Raw genomic sequence first — 25,872 nt, forward strand, 5'->3', positions numbered from 1 at the left:
GACGATGATGATTTGGATGGAATAAATCCACTGCCAGCTACGCACGGAAACGTCCTAGAGTTTTCGCAGTATTAGGTAAGATTCTTGTTGCAGCTATATGTATGTTTATTTCAATAATAATTACGAAAATTTCTGTTAATACTAGGTTATTTTAATACGACGAACTTCAAGAAATACACCTGATACCTACTCAAATTTAAACTATTGTGTTACTCTAGTGTGTTTAGAGGCGGAAGGAAATGTCACTCATTTCCTAACGGTACAGTTATGACGAAACATGCGGCTAGTGGAGACTCGGAGAAAGGTTTTATTGCACTTTTCTGCGAACATCGGCCGGACGCTGAGTGGCGCGGAGCTGGGGGGCGGTGTTTGAAGTATTTTGACAGCCCCCGCAATATTCGTGCTTTGAATGCAACATTAGGTTTTTAGAGTAACCAAATTATTTGTCCTTCACGATATCCGAATTATTTAGTAGTTGTAGATTATTATATAGTATAATGGTAACATATTAATATCGCACATATTTGTGTTAAATTAGAAAATTTTCGTTTATGATTAAACAATCAAAAGACAACACACACTGACGCGTTATTTGTTGGTAAGTACGCTGGCGCGCACCGTCTGATATTCTCTTCTCAGTGTTCGGTGAGAAAGTGACCGCTCACGGCAGGGCAGTGCCCGCACCAACGCGGCAACACCGCGGCATCAGTCTCCCCACTGCTCGCTGCCCCTCCACACCCTTCCAATACGGAAGTTGTATAAATTCGACTATACTGAGTTATTTGGCCCGTACACTGCAAAACTTAAATGTGTGTGTTCTGTTCTGTGGTCTTGTTCGATTCTCAGCCGATCGTTGGGGGGGAGAGAGAGAGAGGAGAGATAACCTGTCGATTGATATGGTTGTAAAGGGGCTAGAACGTCAGGACCACACATTAAGTACGTTCTTGACCTTTCTAAAGCATTCGACTGCGTTGACCATGAAATACTACTTGATAGACTAGAATCTCATGGCATCCGAGGCGTGCCGCTCTTATGGCTTAAATCATTCAGAGAGCTCAAGTGGTTCAGATCACCAATCTTCCAAACCAATTCAACTGATTTATGCAATTCCTGGGTGCTCAATACTCAGTCCAATCATTTTCCTATTATACGTCAACGACGTACATTCATCGGTGCTGCATGGTACAATCGTGCAGTATGCTGATGACGCGATTCTCTGTTTCAGAGAACTCACAAGAAGATTTGGAGCTAAAAACCTTTGTCGATATCAACAATTGTGTTCAATACTTCAATAGACTCAACCTTCAAACAATTTCTTTGAAATCCAACGTGTGGAATTTCGTACTGCATCCAGTGGACTCCCAACGTGGGTCAACCGTCATGTTGGCAGATTCCATATTGGAAGAAGTCCACTCCTCAAAATTCCTTGGACTACTCCTCGATCGAGGGTTGACATGGAATAATCACGCTGAACATGTGTGCGCCAAACTTTCCTCAGGAATTTATGTTTTGAGGTCCATGGCTCGGTACTGCCCCAGTCAGATATTAATTGCAGCACATTATGGGCTACTTCACTCCCACCTTTCCTATGGAGGTGTTATAAGGGGCCTGTGCCAACAATAATTTCCTAAGGGTGTTTAAATTGAAAAAAGCTATTCGTATTATCGCAAAGTTGAATTTCAGAGAGTCGTGCAGGACTGCATTCAAAAATGTGCAACTGTTGACTTCCCGGTCTCTACATTTTAGAAACATCTTTGTTCTGTTTGTCTAAATGTGCCCTAACTATGGGACGTGACATACACGGGTATGGGACTCAAGGCAAAGATAACTATCGTACTGGAAGACACAGAACGGTGGTTTATAAGCACTTGCCTTCGCAGGCAGGGTTCATTTCATCAACAGATTGCCAAATTCTATGAAAAACGCCCAAGGCATCAAGGGTTGAGATTGGCGAAGGATGAATGAAACTGGAATGTACGAACAATGATGTAAGTTTGAACTTTGGTGTGAGACTATAGAAGACCTAAGTCTTTCTCTTCTGGGTTTTATAAAATTTAGAATAAATTATGACGTTTGCCATACAATATACAATTGTTAGGAGCAATTAAAGATTTGAATTTGAAGATATTGTACATTTGTGGCAACGTTTCATCCAATCCTCAAAGCACTTCAAAAAGTCTTTTTTGTGATCTTGTTCAGCTCCTCTTTCGATGCTGTCTTTATCTCGTCAATCATAGCATAGCGTCGTCCGTTCATGGGCCTCTTCAGTTTCGGGAACAAGTAAAAGTCACAAGGGGCAAGGGGGCGTATCTGAGGAATACGGTGGCTGCGGCAACAGTAGTTTGTTTGTTTTGGCCAAAAGATTGCGTACAAGTAACGATGTGTGTGCAGGGGCATTATCGTAGTGAAAAAGCCTATTCTTGTTCTTCCACGAATCTGTGCCTTTTTGGCGGATTGCTTTTCGCAAATTGCGCATAACTTGTTCATAATATTCTATATTGACAGTTCTACCCTGTAACAAGAACTTGTAATGCACTACGCCCCTGCAATCGAAAAAAAAACTAAGCAAGACTTTCACATTCGACCGAACTTGGCGCGCTTTTTCCGTTTTGGCTCGTGTGGCAGCTTCCATTGGGATGATTGAGCATTGGTTTCTACGTCATAACCATAAACCCATTATTCGTCACCGGTCATGGCCCTCTGGAGAAAATTTGGATCATTGCGGACACAGTCCAACAGCTCACTAGCAATGGTAATGTGCTGCTGTTTGTGGTCGAAATTGAGCAATTATGGTATGAATTTCGCGGCGACCCGTCTCATGCCCAAATCATTGGTAAAATCGATTGACATGAGTAAATTGATTTGTTCAGGTCCTCGGCAACTTTTTGTAACTGTGATTCGACGATTAGCCAATACTATTTTTTCACTTCATCAATGTGTTCGTCTGTTCTTGACGTGCTCGAGTAGATACACAAATCGAAGACGAACCACGACACGTGCAAGAAAATCAGCTGTCGACAATTAACTGAACATTCAAAATGGCTGAAATTATTGGCATACGTCATCAGATACTTGTGTACCAACATAACGTAACATATTTAACCCGCGGAAATGAAAAATTCGCGATTTTGTTTTAACATACCACGTAATACTTTTAAATTTAAATTTTAGTTTCGGTGTTTAATTTTGTATTTATTTATATTTATTATTTTAGTTATAAATATGTTTATTGATATTTATGAACGCAGGTTTTGATTATGTATAAATCTATGTCATCACATTGCACTCAATGTTGAAATCTCTTTCTCTTGAAGCGTCATGGTTGTGCGCTATCTAGTGGCAAACAAAGGAACAAGGGATTATAAATATATTACAGAAAATTATCAATCATATGTTATGTTGAGTAGATTCTGACAATGATAAAAAATACTCTGCATTTTAAATTTAATTCATGAAATTGAGGAAAAAAACTGCAGGGGTAAAAAGAGTTCAAACTCTGATAAAAAGATTTTTTAAAGTAGTGCTATTTATGCCTAAACCAGAACTAACTAAACTAAAGTTCTGCAATCCCCATATGGATGCAAGATCGATTCTCTGGAAATTCGAAGGCGCATGTTAAGTGTAACAAAGGGCCTAATGGTCTTATTTTCGCCTGTAAAAATAAAGAGCCTATTCACTCATTCCCAGTGGTGTTTAAGGTAAGTTTGGAGGTGAATATGACTTAACAATTAGTTGCTGAATAACCTAAACCAGATAGCAGAAGTAGCATTAATAAAGCTGGTACTATTTTTTATGTCTAGAATAGAGATATAAATACTGGACACGGAATTCTGTTACACCAGTCACTTAAAATTATAATTGATATATTATTTCTTTATAATATTCAGTAAAATTTATAATAAACTAGGGTTTGTTATATATAATTACTCCGTATCATTTTACTATGTGAATTGCAAGAAAACATATTGCTTTATAAAGCTTCATGGTAAGAAGAACAAACTGCAATTGTTTAACTAATTTTCTGTGCTTCATTCAGATATAACGATTCACCTGATTGGTTGTCTCATCAAAGGTTTCTGATTGGCCAATTTATAAACCATTTCCGTTTGATATCACTGCCTAACCGGCATTTACTAACGTTCCTTCTTCAACGTTAGAGTGACTGTGAGATAACTGTATCAAAATTTTTAAACTTTAAATCTATTTATTACGAATTGTGCAAAACTGCATACACTTTCATTATTTTGTGAAAAACTGTTGAATTGTTGAATTCGTCATGCTTCCACGACAAGTGTATGATCGCCTTAGGAATTGCATGAAGTATGCGCCTATAAACTATGTTATAAGCGGTCTCACGGAATGTCCTGCTTTGGTAACAAATCAAAAAGGACACAAAGCTGCTCTCAGAGATATCATCAGAAACACACCTGCTACACTCCTATTTTACGGATCGTCGTGCAGCAAAGATACAGCTAAGATACTCCCGGAACTTAAGTTAATTTTGGAGGTCGCCCGCCAGAGAAATCGTAAGGTAGAAATTGTCTACATACCTGTCTACTGCAAACCTGATGATAGCGTCACCTATGTTCCTAACTGTCTAGGGGTAAGTAATCATTAGAATATAATCAACTATGAGTTTGGATGTCAACTAGACTAGTAACTTTTTGCTTAACACACACACAGTATTATTATTTAACATTTTTGTATTATTTCGTGTTTCTTTATCAATTTTTATATTCCTTTGTTGTCAAACCGGAATGCAAAACTGCAATATTCGAGCCTTATAGAATTGTGTTCAACCCAACCCATCATACTAAAACTCACCATGCCAGTAGCTTTGCTTGTTATGAAGTACATTTTGAGTAGGAGTGTCAAATCAGTGATGTGCAGCTATAGCCTATATGATGCACTAGGTTATATATAAAAAAAATACTAGATAATATAGAGTACTCCAAGGCTTATCAAGACTGAAAATTATAAATGAAGTTGAAAAATAAATCACAAAATATTAAATTTTGCTTGGCACTTTTAAGAAAATAAAAAGCCTACAGTAATTTAACTTAGGACTAGGCTATTTACGTTTACGCTTACTAAGTTAGCATTGTTATGGTAAACAAACCAAGGGCTATTCTCTGAGAAGTGGTCGTGCTTTATTTTTTTTATTGGATAAAATTACTTCAAACACTTTGTCATGTATACATATACAAATAGTAAATATTTCACAAAGTGTTAACTTTAATTCAGCTACGCACACATATTTTTAACATTTAATGCCTACTTTTCTGTGTGCCTCAAATTCTACCAATAAAAATGTACTATTTTGTACATTGTTAACTTTAACATCAATGTCTTAAATGGCTTTTTGAGTGTTTGGCTATACAGAGAAGTCATCGAAGAATTCATTATCTAAACGTGAACATTCACCGCTATGTCTCAGTCTCAGAATCATTTTAAATTAAATAAAAATTATTGGTTTCCTTATTTTGGAACTTCAAAGCCTATTTACGTTTAGCACCCAAGAAACACTGCTTCCTCACTGTTGCTCAGGTTTATGGATATTTCAATGTTTCAACATAATGTGATCAATACATATAAAAAACTATTAAAAGTTTATGCCACTGGCGCTTAAGTTTTTTGAGTCAATGACATTTTTTGGCGTCTTTGTGTACATTTAAAACTACTGTTACTTTTAAAAATACTGTTTGCATCTGATAAAAGTTTTTCAGATTCCCAAGTTGAAAGGGAAGAGGAAACACGAGAAAAGGCAGTTAAACATGTACAAAATCGACTTTTGATCTGTAATCAGTTTGAACCACCATCCAATCAGGAAATGTCTCCACTTTTGAAGGGAATCAAATATTGCAAGGGCTTTCTTTCAATTGCTGGCAGGTGTTGTTCACATTTAGTGAGAGTTCTTGAGAATAAACTTACAGGTCTGCCGTCTTGCGATACTGAGGCTGCTACAGAGCAATCAAACTCATCTGGAACTTGCTATTTCTGCTTTTACTGTCTTGAAGGCAAGCTTTGCTTCACTATTTAATGAGAATTAATTTACATTAGTGATGGACCAAATCTCAGAGAATTTCGGTATCCACTTGGTATAGTAAGAAAGCACACCAAGAGCTTGTTTAAGACTTGCATTGTCGTTTGGGTGGGGGAATTCTAAAAGAGACTTCATTCGATTTGGATCAAGGGGCATAGGCGGGTCTAGGCATGAGCGTTCTGGTTTAAAGAATTTTTCCATTGATTGGATGCACATAATATGAAAATCACTTGTAATACGATTAATTAAGCTGAATAAATTGTTATGAAATTAATTAAAGTTTGAATCAAACTGAAATGGTAATATTCAACTTAAAACACATTTAGAGAAATGGATTCACAGAAAATAACAGTAAACATAAATATTCAGAATTATTAAACAGCTGTTTTAAGACAGAAAAGATATAGATATACTACGGTAACACAGCACTTGGTTCACATTGAGTAGGACTGGGAGTAGAAGACAATGATGGCAAGAGACAAGATATGTACTGTGGAACAAACTTACAGGTTCGGAAATTGGAGTGAACTTAGAGCAATGGTTCTCTAGTACAGGGTGTACAAGAACTCGATGCTGCAATCTTACTAGCTCCCATTCTAAAAGTATAAAAAAGACTTTCAGTTCAGTAGAATTAATCTTAAAACATATCCCTTCAGAGGTAGGCCATAAATTTGCCAGTCATTTCCTGTATAAAGTTTAGATATTTAACAATTTTGACTAATGAAAACCACTCTTACATGTTGAGGTGGCCCACCACTGTGTTGTATTTGCTGTGAGTCTAAATCAGTACAAATTTGTCTCACAGTATATCGTGCATACATTGAATCTGTTCTCAGATACGGGAATGTTTTTTGGGACTCACGTGTTAATACAAACAGGTCATTAATAGCTAAAAAATTCACATGAACTTGCTTACTTACTTACTTACTTACTCCCAGGGCCATTTATATCGGAGGTGATATTTAGCCGCACCAACAAAGCTCCTCCATCTTGAACGGTCCTCCGCATCTTCCTCTGAAGCGCCCACCTTCTCCATATCAGCCTTCACCTGGTTCCACCATCTCACTTTCGGTCTCCCACGGGGTCGTCTTCCTTCTGGGTTACCGTACATTACCCTCCTCAGTTTGCATTTCTCTTCTCTTCTCAAAACATGGCCTGCCCAATGGAGTCTTCTGCACTTTATTTCTCCTATTACATCCGTACTATTGTAGAGCTCCCTGATTTCTCTATTATGTTTTCTTCTCCATACCCCTTGTTCATATGATGGCCCATAAATTTTACGTAAAATTCTATTCTCGAAAACTAGAAGCTTTTTCTCATCCTTCTTATTTAGCCTCCACGTTTCGGATCCGTACAAAAGCACTGGACATATAATTGTTTTGTATATTCTAGTTTTAGTTTTGTGAGAGAGAGATTTGGTTGAAAGTATCCTATTGCATGCATATAACTTACACATCTATTTGCTGAGTTGATCCTATTTTGTATCTCTGGTTCATCTGTGTTTTTATTTGATATTGTGACCCCAAGGTACTTAAAGTTCTCCACTTGTTCGAAAACATGCCCATCAATTTGTAGGGGTCCTCCTCTTTGATTTTGATTCCTTCTAAAGTGCATATATTTAGTTTTTGCATCATTCGTCTTCAACCCCACTTTCTCTGCCTCACTCATAAATAGTCCAGTTAGTGACCTCAAATCATCTACATTTTCTGCAAATATGACAACATCATCTGCAAAAGCCAGGATGTTTAGTTTAGCTCCAACTTCCACCCCTAAATCCCTCTCTGCTACACTCTGAAGTGCTTCTTCCATGGCAATATTAAATAAGATTGGAGAAAGACCATCTCCTTGCCTGACTCCTGAGTTTATCCCAAAAGGTACACAGTCCCGACCATTAATTCTTACTGAGCCTCTTGACTCTGTGACACTCATCTTAACTAAGTTTATTAATTTTCTCGGGATGCCAAATTTATCTAGTTGTGTCCACAACTCCTTTCTGATTATGCTATCGTATGCTTTTTGAAAGTCAATAAATATGGCAAAAAATTCTTTATTATATTCCCAGTTTTTTGGGACTCACGTGTTAATACAAACAGGTCATTAATAGCTAAAAAATTCACATGAACTATTGCCAAAAAAATGAAAGCCATACTGTAGTTATAGACCTTTAATTAATTCATTAACTGATATTGGTCTGTTTATTTATTAGCTAGTTTTATATAAAGAAGATAACTATTTGATCACAATCCAGTTAATATGACAATGCAAGTGTTCAATAGGTAACAACATGTATTTTAATTAAAACCTCATTATACAATTGATGACTGATAACAACTGTATCTATATCTATTCGTAGTATACTGTGATTACGATTTGTGTAAACCTGTGTGTAGGAGGCGGAGAACTTCAAACTGAATCACGGGGACTGGTGGATGATGGATTATCCATCCCAGGAGTCACTGGTAGCCGTGTACATGCACAGTGTTGTGGAATTACCTACTATCATCGTTCTCAACAACCAGGGTATTATTGTGGACGATCATGCGCACCAGGACATCAAAGAGCTCAGCAACTTAGTGTTACTCTACTGGTTCTAGAACTATCGCTCTCCTACAATCGAAATTTCCTGTGATATATATATATATATACAGTGTATGTTGTAAGTTTGAGGACATGAGTCTTTCAAATATTCTTTGTTGGTTACTTCAACTCAAAATTCTTTGGCTGTGATTGTAATTAAATAAATATGTACATATTAACTCCTATTGTATTTTCCCCCATATTGAAATACAGTAGAACCCCTCATATCCGGCCACCACGGGACCGAGCCCCTGGCCGGATAACGATTCGGCCGGATAAACCAACCTACAGTACACAGCACTTGACGAAACAAAACAATTGTACTGTACTGTACTAACCGCACTGGAAATAATCAACGAACTGTTTACAGGTTAAACCTATTAGCTGAACTGAGGACAACACAGGAAAATGTAAACAAATAGATACACCAAAATAACGCAAGAGTCGTGGGAGACTAGTGCGTGCAACTGCGCGTCTGCAAGCCGTGGTAAATAAATTTCGATATTGGCTTCCGGGAAGTGGCCGGATAAACCGAGGTGCGGTAAAAACCGAGGCCGGATATGAGGGGTTCTACTGTAACTTACTTACAGCTAGGTATATGGTGCTGTACCGGTGGTCTTGCAACAAGATTAACATTGACCAACATCATTACTACATCTCTACACTCAATATATATGAATAATTTAAAGTTTTTATGATTGAACTGTGTTGCTGAAAACAATTCATAATCCAAATTTTAATCATATAGCTGAAATTTTTAACCCTTTAGCTGCCATATGATTTGCTTATAGCCTCTTCCAAAACTGCCAGCCTAGTTTTAGACAATTGGCAGAGTTTTACATACAACTTCATATAACCATTATCTGATCGTATATAGCTAGGATTTGCTTTGTTCTATTTCCAAATAACCTTACTATTACAGTATTTAAATGTTTTAACCTTTTTTAGTTTTGAGTTTTGTTTGTTTGTTTTTTATATATATTTTTGAGTTTGGCTTTGAAAAGAATAGTTAAACTCAACATCATGAATTCATTGCTTTCATAAATACAAATACGAAATTCATATAAACAAAACAAATAAATTTGTTAAAGGATATATCAGTTTTGGGTATTTGTAAACAATAAATGAGTGAATAAACTTAAATAAAACATTAAAGTTACACATTTTATTTAAAAATTACAAAAAAGTCACACCTTTATAATTTATAAGGAAAAATGTAGAAGTTATTAATCATAATAGATCTTCTTGTATGATAATTCAGGCTTTGGCGGTTTTAAACTAAAACTGCACCTATTAAAATTGCAGAACACTAAAAAAGTAGTTTGTTTAAAATTAATTACAAATCAGAATTAGAAAAATGTTGCAGGAGTAAATAGGGTTAGTGTTTAGTGTAAATTCCCTTTAATTAATGTAATGCACATATTTATGTGATTTCTTTAAAAAAATCTTTTTATTAAGTAAGTAATACATTTTTAACACAATGCTCTGACTTTAAATAACTTTTGTTACTTTCAATATATTTTATAATTATTTTTGTGAATGTTTACTTTTAAAAGTCAATCTCACAAGCACAGTAACCATTTATTTAATTATTTCTTTTCAATAGACTTTAACTTAGTAGAAATTCATCACCAGATTCCAGAGATCTACTGTGAAGTACAATAAGTAACGGAATAGCACAAAGTGAAAGTGAAGGCAGTTCACAGTAAATGTCCATGACGAAGCGCTGAGTGGACAGCCTTCTGTTAGAATAACATGAAACACTGGAACACGTATGCAGTACCTGAGACTCACATCACAGTATTTACTCTTGCCACTACTACAGACAACCAATGGCCTAATAATTGGATTTCTTTATAGATTCAATGTTTTTTTCAAAAACCATTATTATTTTAGTGTTCCCAAATTTTTACAACTTGTTTATTTTTATCTAAAAAATAATTATTCATAATACTTTGTGGTATATACCTATAAACATCTGAACAATAACTAATCAAGTTTTTTTTTTTGATCAAAGAGTGCAAAGGTTTGAGGTTTTATTAATTAAAATATGTAAAATTACCTTAATATGAAAATACCGAGTCTTTTACAACGTATTCAAAATTGGTTTGTTTATCTGATATACAATCGAAGTATCCTTAAATCATATTGTACAACGTGACAACACAAAACACAACAACCAACACCAAACAAAATTGCATTGTTTTGTGTGTGTGTGTGTGTGTGTTGACTAATGTCACTCAACACCATTTTAAAATGCTACTTGCTACTCATCAGTTAGTCTAGATAACATGACATTTATATACACTAAGGTTTTATTAATCACATGAAATAAAAGAATGTAAATAATAAAAACTGGGTTTTTGTAAGTTTTATTTACAATTCTTGGATTTATGCTATCATGTAAACAATGGGCTTGGCAACACAAATTCACACTTCTTGAAGCCAGGATAAGATTCTCTTGTTATGATTTATCTTGCAAAACTTCTCGGGCTTAAAATTACAATTTCCTCAAATGTTGAGTCCTCACAATGTACAATAGCCGTTATCCACAGCTAATCTAGACAAATAAAATACAATCAGTGAAGAGTTAAACCAATCAAGATACTTATTTACCAAAATACTTATTACTAAATAATTTAAGTGAATTATAACTTTTTTTAACTTTTTCTACCACAGAATTCCATGTTGTTGAAAGGTTGTTAAAATAAATGTTGAGCAGCTTCTGAGGGAATAAAACCTATTACATATCCTGTGAGAGACATAATAAGCCCATGACTAGTGTGAATAAAGAATAATTTCTATCAGTAGTGTGAAATCCAGTTTTCTAATACATAGCTCCTCTATGTAGTAGTTGGCGAGAATGGTCCGCTGGATCACAGGATGGCTAACGGGCAAATCGTGGCGATAGGGAATCGTTGCCAAAATGACATTGGCCGAACTCAGGCAAGTGTCGATAGTAGTGACACTTTCCTACAGGCGACTGTAAATGTTGTGGGACTCGCCGGCAGTGATTTCGTTGGTTCTGGCGAACAGGATGAAGCAGCTAAAAGGAGGCGAGGGACCGCTGGACTTTACATCCAGGAGTTTGGCTCCAGGTTTACATATGCCAGTCACTTTGGTAGCCAATGAGAGGCGGCACTGCACCATGTCGGCCACGAAACAAGCATGACTGTCACCCTCAATTACAACGGTCCCAAAGGAAAGCAACTCTTTTAATTGTGCTTTGAAATTTTGGCCTTCTACCAGGAGAAGATTTTGGAGGAGGGTGTTGGCCAGATGGTTTACTATTGTTGCAGGTTATTGTACGGGGATTTTTTTGTTGAGCTGCATTAGTGGTTACGATGGTCTTGAGAATGGGTGGTTTCTCGGTTAATATTGTTGAGAATTACCCTAAAAATAGTGATGTGACGATCGTTTCAGTAGTGTGAGTGAGAGGATTGTGCTACTAGGCTGAATTAATATTTTTGGGGGTTACGCTAAAAATAGTGATGTGACGATCGTTTCAGTAGTGTGAGTGAGAGGATTGTGCTAATAGGCTGAATATTAATATTGTTGGGGGTTACCGTAAAAATAGTGATGTGACCATCGTTTCAGTAGTGTGAGTGAGAGGATTGTGCTACTAGGCTGAATATTAATATTGTTGGGGGTTACCCTAAAAATAGTGATGTGACAATCGTTTCAGTAGTGTGAGTAAGAGGATTGTGCTACTAGGCTGAATTAATATTGTTGGGGGTTATCCTAAAAATAGTGATGTGACGATCGTTTCAGTAGTGTGAGTGAGAGGATTGTGCTACTAGGCTGAATTAATATTTTTGGGGGTTATACTAAAAAATAGTGATGGGACGATCGTTTCAGTAGTGTGAGTGAGAGGATTGTGCTACTAGGCTGAATTAATATTTTTGGGGGTTTTCCCTAAAAATAGTGATGTGACGATCGTTTCAGTAGTGTGAGTGAGAGGATTGTGCTACTAGGCTGAATATTAATATTGTTGGGGGTTACCCTAAAAATAGTGATGTGACGATCGTTTCAGTAGTGTGAGTGAGAGGATTGTGCTACTAGGCTGAATATTAATATTGTTGAGAATTACCCTAAAAATAGTGATGTGACGATCGTTTCAGTAGTGTGAGTGAGAGGATTGTGCTACTAGGCTGAATTAATATTAGTTGGGGCTTATCTTACAAGTAAAATTTCTTGGATATAGAATAGAATGTATTTATTACGTTGACAATATATATATATATATATATATATATATATATATATATATATATATATATATATTACATTGTATTGCAATAGTCAATAATACCATTTTTTCACAGTATATATCTTCAAACCTAAATCCATTCACTCGACTTTCCATACAGCTGCACGCAGACACACATTCATACACATACAAAGAAACAAAATTTGGTATATTTGTGGGATCAACCTCAAGGATTGCATCACCGCCGCGAATATCAATCCCAAGTGTGATCCATAAACTCGTCAACAACTGAGTAAAAACCACAAGACACCAGGTAATGTTTTAATTGGGTTTTGAATTTTTTTGAATTTGTTTTTAAATTTAGTGTTCAGGGAGACTGTTAATGAATTTGATCCCAGCTTGAGAAGGGAGGCGTTCAGTTCAAATGCTGCTGTTCTATGCTGTCGGGCTTGAAAGTGCTCCTGAGCTCTTGTCTCGTATCTATGTATATCACTGCCCTGTGTCAATATACACTGAAATCGACAGTAAAATGAAGTTTTTAAAATTTACAAGCTGGGTAGAGTTAGCAAGTTGATCTCCCTGAGGCTCTTCAACATGACTCTCTGTTGTTCAATTTTGCGATGATTCACAGCTTTTGTTTGCTGTCTGAATACTCTTTCCAAGTTTGATATGACACAACTGCCCCACAGAGAATTTCCGTACGACAGGTATGGAAATATTAATCCATAGTAAGCCATCATTAAAACATCAGACATACAAAGCTTTGATAAATTTCGAAGGACAAAAATTCCAGCCTGCTGCCAATTTATCACATACACTTTCAATGTGATCTTTCCAGAATAACCCTTTATCTAGGTGTATTCCTAGAAATTTAGCAGAATCAGTTTCCTCCAGAACAATGTTATCCACCATTACTGTTGGGGTTTCATAAGTATTCAACCCACGTAAACAGAAGTTGATGTAATTTGTCTTTTCATGATTAGTTTTGACATTATTTACCAGAAAATTTTGAATGCAGGAATTAAGATCAATGAAGGTTTGAATCTCCAAAGAAGTCAGATAATCAGCCCGGAAAAAGTCGTGCCATCTGCGTATTGAATGATTTTCTCATATAAGGCTGACGCCTTGATTTAGGTGGATGTTATTCACCTAAATCAAGAAAAGAACAGGACCCAAGATAGATCCCTATGGGACTCCTTGGTATATTCTAATACTACTTGATACTGCATTCTGGACCTGAACACATTGACTTCTGCTGCTCAAGCATGAGTGGAGCTACTGGTGTGCGTCCCCCGTACGCCACAGCCTTCCAGCTTGTGAACCAATATACCATGATTAATAGTATCAAATGCTTTTGAAAGGTCAAGACAAATTGAAATTGGTCGATAGTTATCCGCTATCTTTGGATCGCCTTTTTTGAAAACAGGCACGACTTCTGCCAATTGGAGTACAGATGAGAAGGTGCCAGTTTCAAAAAAACATTTATGATGCATTTATTGCATTTGGATAGGTTAATTTTATCCCATCAGCATCAAGCTGAATGGATTTTGAAAATTCTTTATTTGCTGAATTTTTTATAATGTTCCAGGCTGTCTTAGAATTGATGACTGTTTTAGTTTATTGTTTATTTTGTATGATTTTACAGCAGTTATTACTTTTGTACTTTTTTTGTAATTTCTATAGAAAGATTTGAAGGTACTTTGTGACTATGTGTCAGAATAAAGATTTTATTTTTGTTTATTGTTCCAGACTCCATTGAAGGTGGTGAGACATGCATATTTTGTTTAACAGCATGTATAGCAGTATGACGTTGATTTTTTACTTTATTTTGTCTTGTATATAATAAAAATAGATTTATTTTTGTTAATTTGTTTACTGTCTTCCTGTTTTGATTTTGTAGCTACAACTGTGTCATCTCCAAATTCGTCCTCATCAGTCTCCTCTCCTGACAATACTTCAAAGCGATTGTTCATATCAATCCAACAATTAGTGGTTTGGATTTTTGGAGGTACAGATTTGTTATGTGCAACAGGAACTTTTTCCCACTTATTTTGGTCAGCAACTATGTTTTGTACAGTCCCTGTGTTCAGTTTTAAAGGTGGAAAACACTGAATACTTTGAGATTTGTTTACAACCTTCAGTTCATTTTGCAGAACTAGATTTTCATTTTTTATTTATTCTGCAGCAGGTTCTAGAGATCTTTTAGGGGATATTGTATTTTTAGTTTCATTCTCGAGTATTTCACATTTTATACTGGGCAATTCTATCCTATCCTATCCTAACCGTAGAAGGTGGTGTCCAGAGCACTGGGTAAGGCACAAACGTTCCTTGTTTAATGTGAAGTGTTGACTACGCCACTTTGTAACATTCCAAATGAAATGTTTGGAGGCCCCTGCACTACTGTATTATTATACTCTTTATAAAGATTTTAATTAGACATTTATGACCATGTTAAAATTTAATTTTCACCACAGATAAGCTGAAAATTTTCTTTGAGATTCAGATTAATGAGCAGGAAATAATTAGATTATTTCTTACAAATTAATAGCTTTATAATAGTTTTTTTTATGAATTCCAGGAGGCAAGAAGCAATTTAGGCCTACTTCATAAAAACACAACCTAGTTATTCATGAGAAATTGAAAGGTACTGAAGGAGCCAGCCGGCATGAAGTGGGCTTTGTTATAACTTTTATAACAAACAACAGAACTGTTTTGTTATAAAAGTTATGGAATTTAATATGTAGCCAACATTATCTTTAAAATATAATACTGTATTGAAATATTTGTACCGTTGAATAAACTGTCTTGCTATTGAAGCTCTTCCATCCCTGACATTGATATTGAAAACTTCTCGGCTTAGAGTTTATTACTACATTTGAGTTGCTTGAATATTCTTCATCGTCACAGGATTCCGCTTCCAAATTTATTACAAAAGACTCGATAGAACTCTCGAGGGTGTCTCGACTTCCAATACTCTTCCTGTACGTGTTTCTTTGCAGTTTCACACGTTTTCTTCCGATCTTCAACAGAAATGTTTTAAAATTTTTGCCAAGTAGATTTTCAACATCCGCCCACATTAGCTTAATAACATTAAAATCTGGATTATAAGGAGGCAGTCTTAAAATGTCATGTTTGTTTTATATGTCGTCTACTACATATATTTTATGAGCAGGCTTGTGATGTTTAATAAGCTCAAACAATTCAACTATAAGCAGGTCTTCTGTAAATGGGATATTTTTTGACAAAAGCCAGGCTTGCATATCAGATGAGTTACTATTAAAGGTAGGGTTCTTATCCATTTGAACGTTATGTTGCAAAGGTTTGTCTTTGCCAACTATACTTTTTTCTGGAAGAGTTAGTATTGAATTTTTTGTTAACCATGTAATGTACATGTGATTCATGTTGTAGGATTATCACCAGTTTTGTGGTGCACTTGTCACATTGTCAAATAGTTCTTAATAAAGCCCATTTCTCCACCTGCAAATAACATTACAAAGTGAGTCCCTTTGTTAATGGGCACGATAACTATGGCATTTCAATGGTCAAACCATCCTTTTTTTTGACACATGAGAAGAATCAATGTATGACTCATTGTTGTAGATGATTGGACTGCCTTCTGCTCGATATTTGGAATTTTTATTTTAAACCCAAATCTTTGATAGGACAAACCATAGAATTCCATCATCTTTTTATTGGATTTTTCCATCCGTAGCATATTTGTTTAAGAATCCGCTGTACGCTTGTGTTGGAGCTTTATAGGTTCATATCAGCTTGCATTTTTGTCTCAATTTTTTTGACAGGAATATTTTTTCTACCAAATAAAACTTGTTTACAATACGCCTAATCACACTTAAATAAAATCATCCAGACCAGTTACATGTTTTAGGCACTTTTTTTAGTTTCGAATGATGGTAACTATTGTCCTTTTTTGAGCACTTATTCTGGTGTGCGTACTTTTTGATGTACCGATTGCATCACTTTGGAAATCACTTATAGCCGCCTAGCTTTTAAACCAAACCTGGAGGGGGTTGCAATGGTTGTCAAAGTGTGTGAATGAAACTGTGAGTAAAACTCTGAGTAATGTTATTAAAAAATAAATTGTAACTACATAGCAAAGCAAACGAACAACAACAAAAAGAAATAGTGCAACTCAATGCATGCGGTGAAGTGTTTGGCACTTATTGCTTGTGCGGAGGCGCTAGCCACGGTTCGTGTTGACTGACTCAAATCAATAGTGAAAGGGCTGAAAAACTAAATATTATTCTTATACAATGCAAATTGGTTCTTGCCTCCTAGAATACTATAAAATCGTAAAATTTGCATGAATACTAACCAGTTGATGTTATAAAAAATACACAACCATCAATCCCATGATAACAGTCAGAAAGAAGTAAATCCAATCTCTGTTCTGAATCCGGTTGGTCTGCTTCTGATTCTTCAGATGCCACAGTGGAATCATCACATGAAGAAGATCTGATATCATGAAGCCGATATCTCGGACTACCTGAAATTTCTAACCATTTACAAAATGCAATAACAACTTCAGATATATATTTCAAAGATACGTTGATAGCATCTGTAGATGACATCAAGTTTTTGGATACTATTATAAACATGCAGTAACAGATCGAGACACATCTGGAACATAACATTCACTTCTGTGTTTGTAGTTTGTTTTTGACATTGGAGGGATTGAGAATGAAACAGGAGTTATGCAGACATTTCACATCGTTCAGTGATTTAGTGTTACTGATTTTTTGTGATACAGTAGTATTCTCTGGCCAACAATGTTTGGAAGAGTTTGTGTTCACAGGGACCAAAAAACACTACATTATGAGAAAGAACAGACTTAAATTGACTTATTGTGAAAATTACACTTTATTATGACAATCGGTTTTTGTTCTCTGCCTCCCAAAAGGAAGCGATGTCAGCAAGGAGGCTACTCTGTTCCTATCTATTATTTGCTATTAGGCTATATAAGTAGGTAGACACATAAGTGTTATAAATATAAAAAGTGCTCACAAGATCTGAGCTTGATTGAGGTACTATCTCGAGGGATGTTTTTCTTTGTTCGCCAAAAGTGTAATGCCACTGAAGCCTGCAATGATGGCCAGGAGCACTTCTGATCCGTAGTGTACCGAACGTGGTTTGACGTCAGAAAAGTGAGGATCTGGGACATGAATTGAGGTCAGGAAAGTACCAATCAGAAATGCCCTTGGACATCAGTGCGAGGTTTGGTGCCGCACTTATGGTAAAAAAAGGGAAACATCCCTCGATAAGTACCCAAATTCACGAGCCAATTGAGGGGTGGCTTAAGGTGGAATATTTTAATCTAGGCTGAATGAGGAAATGTATGTTTTCTAAAAATTTGTTTTCTTCAGAATTGTTGTCCCTCGTGTACTTACTGGTCGTCTGGAGTCTCGGACCCCGGGAGATTTCAGAATATTTTTCATCATATAGCATCTTAACATTTCCCTCTGTATTATTTTAGCATTACATAGACTTTGTTTTTAAGAACAAAGTTTTGTTTGTAACTCCAGAACCTAGCTCCAGCAATAGAAACTAAAATGACTTAATATAGGGAATGTTAAGTACACATTTATAAAAATTTGATTCTTTACTTTGGTTCTAAACACCTGAAATCTTGGATGTTATCTGGCCGGAAAGGCATTTTACTGTTTACATGAAGTTTATTTTAATATGAGTTTAACATTTACTTTCTGATAATATTTATGATTATTATTAATTAATATTTTATTCCTGGAATTTATTTAAACAAAACATGTTCTAGTGTGTAAAATAAAACACTAAACAATATGAACTTCCAGTCATATATTATTTAAATGATCAGAAAATTTCTTTACTTTGGTTATGGACATACAGTATTTGTGAACATTAGAAGTTACCACCACAGGGTTGGAAGTTTATTATTTTACTTTTTTTAGTAGGTCAACTATAAAACAGGTTTTGATAAGCATCTAATTTTGAATGTATCTCTCCCAATTTTCCTGAAACAGTATCGGAGAATTGTAACAGTAACAGTGAGTAAAGTTTAATCACTTTTAGAAAATAAAATATTTGTAATTAGTAAAATCAGTAAACTATAAGTTTGTATTCTTTTATTTTATTTTTGATACTGCTACCACTTTTGGTATTCGTTAATAACAAAAGTCACTTGTACATGAATAACGCCAACAACGAAAGCAATAATAACTATGTTAAGACTATTACAAATTAGGCGTTCATAGAGATGACCGGTAGACGTTCATGGCCATTATTCACTGCCTCTCTCGTCTGAAGCGCGGAAAGTGTGCAAGTGACACTGTCTGTACAATTTTTGACATCTGCAGGTAGCAGATGGAATTGTCATTTTGAAAAATAATAAAGCGTGAGTCTTGTGTTTTACTACTATTATGTTAGCTGTTATGGTTAAAATATTAAAACAAATAAAAACAAAACTGAAGTATGATACAGTGTTCGACTATAATTATACTTACAACCTCAAAAACCTCCCACCGAATACACCTATGCCTGTCAGTGAAATCCACAAGAGGCATTCCCACATTTTTCTTTAACTCTTTCTGGAAGAAGCAGAACAACTCTAGCTGTGAAAAGGAGCTTAGGATGTGGTAAAATGTCACTTGCGCTTCACCTTAGTATGGCTCAAACGTGTGAATGTAACCAGATCTGGCATCTGACATGATCAAAACTTTCAAAATCTTTCCCTTGAATAAAACTGAAATTTCATCCACATAAAGCTCATAGGGTGGAACAAAATGCTCCGTGAACTATAACTGCAACTATGTGTTCACATTTTTTATTTTGTCTTCCCTCGACCTAGTTCTTAATGTCGGATCTTTGGATAACACATGAAGTGTCCAAAAGATTTGGTGAAATCTGTCTCTTGTAAAACATCCCTAAGAAAAGGTTCCTTACAGCCAATCATTTGAAAAATAGTCTTTCATGGTAGGTGTAGGATTTAGACCCGTGTTCAGAATTACGCCTAAAAAGGCCTTCATTTAAGAAACAGACGCATCTGTCCAAAAATTCCATACAGACCATTTTTGAAGTGGCCTATGTAAGTTAATGTGCTGTTTTGCATAGCAATTTATTTTTGAAACTATTCATTCAATTAATTCATTGGTAAAATATAACTAAAAAAATCATTCAATGAATTTGTGTGGTTTAGTTTTAGGCGGTTGAGGAGGTTTATATCCAGAAACCAAATTGTACTCAAAATGGTTGAATTCAAGATCAATTTTGTCAACAACTGATTAATTGTGATCTTTAGGCAGTTTTCTTAATCTTTTATTGAGGCCTACTTGTTTCCTGAGCTGCTACATCTAAATCAATTTCATAATCAGTTCCAAACCCTACCTCGTCATCAATGCTATTGTTAGGGATATCTAGGCCTAAATCAGGTGGAGGAGGCAAGAATCTTCATCACAGATGTTAAATTGTCATCTAGTATATCACTAATGTCATTAATTTGTAATCGAATTGTACTTGCAGCTATTCTAAAATAAATAATACTAAACTAATAATTTAAACAGTGTTTCAACACTAAAATCTACTCAATCTAAAATAATAAAGTTACAAATTAAAGAACCAATTCATAGAGGCTCAACTAGACTGTTTACATCTGCAGACAATTCATTCAGCTGAAACTTTTGTTGCTCGTCAACAAACCAGTACATGTACTGTGTAAAAACGGCTGAAATATCGTTTCAAATAGTTCAAACTATTTCAGAGAGGTAGCAGCATAACGCAGAGCCAGTAGAACCCGCCGAACTAATCTAATTTGTCAGCGAAATATGATGTAGCATACCAGCTGCGCAGTGGCCGTGTTCTGTCAGGAAATAGTTAAAACATTTATTGATCTATGTTTAAAATGCATTTAAAGTGCTCTATTACATGTTTAACCGAGGTGGGGCGACATCACTTCATGTTGCCTTTGAACATTATCATTTTTGGTATTGTGGGATTATTAAAAAAACTGCTTCAAAGAAAAAAATGTTGTGAGGTGTACCAACCTCTACAAAAAGGCCCAAAATCTGAAATAACCTTAACCTGATTTATTGTTACTACACTAAAAAAGAAAAATGACACGAGCCAACGAGATAGATTTCAGATCTAGTTTTGAAGACAGGAGACAATAGGGATATACATATAGTATAAAAAAACAGCTCGCTTTATTGATCTGACATATTTTTACTCTTGACCACTAGAAGAGACCTTTTTAATGAAGAGTCAGACACTGATTGTTTTTTAAAAACTGATTTTTACACCTGGACCTCAAGATCATTGACACTGTGACAGAATGTGCCCGAGAATGAGAATGAGGTTAGCAGAGTCAGTAGTCCAGTAGGAGTTGATAGGGATGAAGGTCTTATTGCATTCATGAGGACTATGATGAATAGTCTGAATGAAAAGATGGATAAAAATAATGAGGAGTTAAAGAAAAATAATGAGGAATTAAGGAAGGACTTGAACGAAAAGATGGATAAAAATAATGAGCAGTTAAATGATAAAATGGATAAAAATAATGAGGAATTGAGGGATCTAAATCATAAAATAGATCAGAATAGTGAGGAATTAAAAAGGGAGTTAAAACACAATTATGAGGAACTAAGAACGGAAATACAAAGAAGTAATGAGCAGTTAAAACGAGACATGGAACAGATGAGAGGTGAGTTAAACAATAAAATAGTAGAGACAACGGAAGTTATGAGAGTAGAGATAAATAAAGACTTAAATACTTTAGATAAAGAATTAAGGAAGTTGGAGGAGGGGGTCAGACTTGAACTAAGTGAACAAGCTGAGAAAAACAAAGGTGAGAGGAGTAAACTTAAAAGTCAGGTTAGAGGAGAGGTTACTACGGAGATAAAGAAATTAAAAGATAAAAGAGAAGAAGATATGAGGGAAATTGAGAAAAGGTTTGTACACATTGAGGATGATAAAAAGAAAATAGATCAAAGATTAGAAAAGTTAAATAAGAGATTTAAAACAAGATTAGATGAATTAAATGGTAGGGTAGATAGGGACAGAGCTAATTTAGAACTTGACCAGGATGGAGAAAATGGTAAGGCGAGTAAGGACATAGAGAACAAGTCAATAACGGGCAGCAGTTTACAGGAAATATAGGACATGGGAAATAGAGTAGAAAAATCCCTGAATAAGAGATTGGATGAAACTTTAGGGAAATTAGAAAACAAACAAACACAACTAGAGAATATGATGAGAAATCAAAGCATGGTGGGTATGAGAATAAGCCAACCAACAAACACAGAAATATTCTTATTGGAATTTGATCCAATAAAAAATAATGTACATCTTATGGAATTTTTGGAAGCTTGTAAAAAATATATAGAGAAAAATGGAGAAGGCTGGGACTTCCAGGTATTGATAATTTTAAAATATATGAAAAATGAAGCAGGAAAGTGGGGATGACAGCACATAAATAATTGGAAATACTTTGAACAGTTTTATAGGAGTTTTAAAGGGAAATATTGGTCCATAGGGGAACAGAAAAAGTTTGAGAAAGAACTAATGGGTAACGGTACATATAGGGTTGGATTTGATAATCTAGTAACCTATGTATTGGAATTTTATAATAAAAGCCAGTATTTAGAAACTAGAATTGACATGGGAACATTCCTAGCATACATAAGCAAACATGTTCCTAGAACCATAAGTAGTGCAATTGCTGCAGCCCAAAATGTTGAAAGATCGGAAGATCTAGAAAACCTGTTGAATCAACTTAATATACTGAATAGTGACACATATAGAAGTTATGACAGATCATTTGATATGAGAAATGAGACAACACTTAATAGAAATGTAAATCAATACAAGAATTTAAGACCTAGAGATACACCATATAGAGGGACACAAGTTAGAGGGAATATAAGAGGAAATAATTTGACTAGAGTAGGCCCATATTACAATAGGGACACATATAATAGGGAGAGAGTAGAGTTTGAGAATGATAGGAGAAGACAAAATGATAATAGGGGCATAGGTACAAATGATTATGGAAAGGAGAAAGAAAGGTATGAAAACAACGAAACAAGGCATCAGAGAGATCAATATGAATATACAAGGGGAAGAGGAAGCATGAGAGGTAATAGGTGACTAGAGGAAAACCGGATGGAAAACAAATGGGTAGGACAGACTAGAATGAAGGAAACGATTGAGAAAAAAGAACCTAATTTTGAGGGATACCAAATGATAGGAGACTCTCAACTTAGGAGATTTGGGGAGAAAATAATGAATTTAAGAGGTGAATATAGAGAGAAAGGAGGAAAGAGAATTAACTTATGCATAGGAGGTCAGACAATTGAACAGTTGACCAGAGAGCTAAAACATGCAAATGATTTAGAAAGACAGCTAATAGTAAAGATAGGTACAAATGATTTATTAAGAGATAAAGGGGTAAGAAGCATTTGTGATGATTATGACAAACTGGTAGAGGATTTACTGGAGAAAGCTGAAAAAATAATCTTGGTAACAATTCCACCCATACCAAAGTTAGGTGTGAATGACAGGTATCATTTAAATAAACGAGAGAATAAATGAACATATAAAAAGTAAAGAAAATAGTGAAAAAATTACAGTTTTGGAAGTGGCAGAGAAGTATTATGATAACTATGATAGTACAGACTGTAATGTGAAATTATATGAAAAAGAAATATTTTATAAAGGAAAATGGTGTGAAGATTTAGTACATCTGAATAAAGAGGGTCTAACAATTCTAGCAAATGAGCTTAGAAATCTGATAAGATCAGATAAGAAAAAATCCGGACTAAGGCTAGGGGTGAATACAGCTTTTATACCAGAGAATGACATGTTTGATGAATTGACCAATGAAGATAATTATAATAAAATTCCCATAAAACCAGTAGCAGAAGCACTACCTGAGATAGTTGGAAAAATAAATAAAGAGGAGTATCACATGATAATAGATTCAGGAAGCCAGGCAACAATAATGTCAGAAAAGTATTATAATGAGATAAAGGAAAGAAATGTACTTGAGATTTTAGAGCTGCCGGTAACAAATTTGAGTATAATAGGAGTAACAGGTATTAGAAGTAAAAGGATAGATAAACAGGTCATGATAGAGGTGGAAATAGAGAATAAATATTATTTCAAATAAATTTTCTAGTAGTTAAAGCAGTGAACTTGGGAATAATACTAGGATGTGACTTCTTAAGAGAACACAATGCAAAAATTGACTTTGAACATGGAAGGATAAAGTTGGAGGTAGATAAGGAAGTATTAAATGTTGAATTTACTGAATCAAACTGTGAATCAGAGGATATAGTCAATGGTATAAAGTTAATTAGGTGCAATTACATAAATACATTAGTAAATGAAGATGAGCTGAAGAATTCTTGGAACAACATAACATTTTTATGTAAAACACATACAGAAAATATGAAGGACAAACTTAATGATGAGAAGGATAAACAGGTTTTAGAAATATTAGAACATTGTGAAGTAAAGGAAAATGAGGATTTAAATAAATTAAAAAGTATACTGATGAAAAATGAAGATATTTTTTCAGATGAACCAGGTTGTATAAAGAATTATGAGGCCAAATTAAATATAACAAATGAAAAGCCATTTGTAGGAAGATCCTATCCAATACCTTATTCAAAGAGGGAAGGTGTAAGAAAGGAAATAGAAAATATGTTGAAAGGAGACATAATAGAGGAGTCTGATAGTCCATATTCTAACCCATTGGTGTGTGTAGTTAAAAAGGATCTGTCATTGAGAATATGTCTAGAGAGTAGGAATTTGAATCAACACATAATACCAGATAGGGAATCACCAATAAACATAGATGATGTATTAAAAAAGTTTATAGGAGTTAAATATATGACATCAGATGATGTATTAAAAAAGTTTATAGGAGTTAAATATATGACATCATTAGATTTATCACAGGGATTTCTACAAACACAATTAAGTAAAGAGTCCAGAAAATATGTAGCGTTTGTCTTCGAAGGGAGGAATTTACAATATAAAAGACTACCATATGGTTTGAATGTTAGTACTGCGTTGTTCATTAAAGGGTTAAACAAAGAATTAGGTCATGACTTGACAGAGTTTGTAACTACATATGTGGATGATATATTAATCACTTCAAACACATATGAAGAACATTTAAAACATGTAGACCAGGTCTTAAGTAGATTAAAAGAAGGAGGAATAACAATCAAATTAAAGAAATCACAATTTTTAAGGAAAGAGATAAATTATTTAGGATACATTATTTCAGCTGAAGGAATTAAAATGGATAAAAATAAAATTGAACAGATAGTGAATTTCAAACGACCTACAAACATAAAAGAATTGCAAATGTTTAATGGATTATGTTTGTATTATGCAAAGTTTCAAAGACATTATGGTTATTTAATAGGACAGTTAAATAATTTATTGAGTAATAAAATAGAATGGAAGTGGACAGAAAAAGAGGAAAAGGCATTTGGACAAATTAAAACAGAATTTCTAAATGCAGTCATTTTAAAAGATCCAGATTTTAACAAACCATTTTATTTAAATACAGATGCAAGTGACCTTAACATTAGTGGAATATTATATCAGTTAGATGAAATCAATGAGGAATAGGTGATATCATTTTATAGCCAGGCTTTAACACAAGTGCAAAAATTTTACACAATCACAGAAAAGGAACTGTTAGCTGTAGTATTAACTTTGCAAAAAATTTAGATCATATTTAATAGGACATCCCAGAGTGATAGTGAGAACAGATTAGTATAAGGTTTGTTTAAATATTTAAAATAAGATGTGACAAGAGTAATGTAATATAGTATATAGCGTGTGTAATATGTTTCCAGTAGGAGATGACAATATAAGGATGTTATAATATTGTTCATCAGTAAGAATATGTTTAGGATCTTTTACAAGGTATTTATGTATTATCATAACTTGTGTGTGTAAAATCTAGTATAATCTAATAGTGTTAACTTGTATTGAACATTATGTTGTGTCAAATGGACACATTAAACATTATATT

The 25,872-nt window shown here is 34.7% G+C and overlaps 2 protein-coding genes across 6 annotated transcripts in view; one reads left to right on the forward strand and one right to left on the reverse strand.

Annotated features, from left to right (window-relative positions):
- The first annotated feature begins 4,117 nt into the window (after positions 1-4,117).
- On the forward strand, positions 4,118-8,776 carry LOC124368618. Its single transcript, XM_046825858.1, has 2 exons — positions 4,118-4,603; positions 8,434-8,776. The coding sequence occupies exons 1-2, from the start codon at positions 4,277-4,279 to the stop codon at positions 8,635-8,637; spliced, it is 531 nt and encodes a 176-aa protein (XP_046681814.1). The 5' UTR covers positions 4,118-4,276; the 3' UTR covers positions 8,638-8,776.
- A 2,200-nt stretch (positions 8,777-10,976) lies between these two features.
- The window catches only part of LOC124369984, a 66,469-nt gene continuing 51,573 nt past the window's right edge, over positions 10,977-25,872 (reverse strand). For 4 of the 5 annotated variants that reach the window (XM_046828225.1, XM_046828226.1, XM_046828227.1 and 1 more), the window contains 2 exons: positions 17,164-17,334; positions 10,977-11,180 (listed from right to left, as the gene is read on the reverse strand). In XM_046828225.1, coding sequence (XP_046684181.1) covers positions 17,173-17,334 — 162 coding nt within the window. In that variant the 3' untranslated portion in view covers positions 10,977-11,180; positions 17,164-17,172. Of the gene's footprint in view, positions 11,181-17,163; positions 17,335-25,872 lie in introns of those variants that run through there. The other variant, XR_006923135.1, reaches the window with a different exon arrangement.

The sequence above is a fragment of the Homalodisca vitripennis genome, chromosome X, assembly GCF_021130785.1.
Source record: "Homalodisca vitripennis isolate AUS2020 chromosome X, UT_GWSS_2.1, whole genome shotgun sequence".
Classification (NCBI taxonomy): domain Eukaryota; kingdom Metazoa; phylum Arthropoda; class Insecta; order Hemiptera; family Cicadellidae; genus Homalodisca; species Homalodisca vitripennis.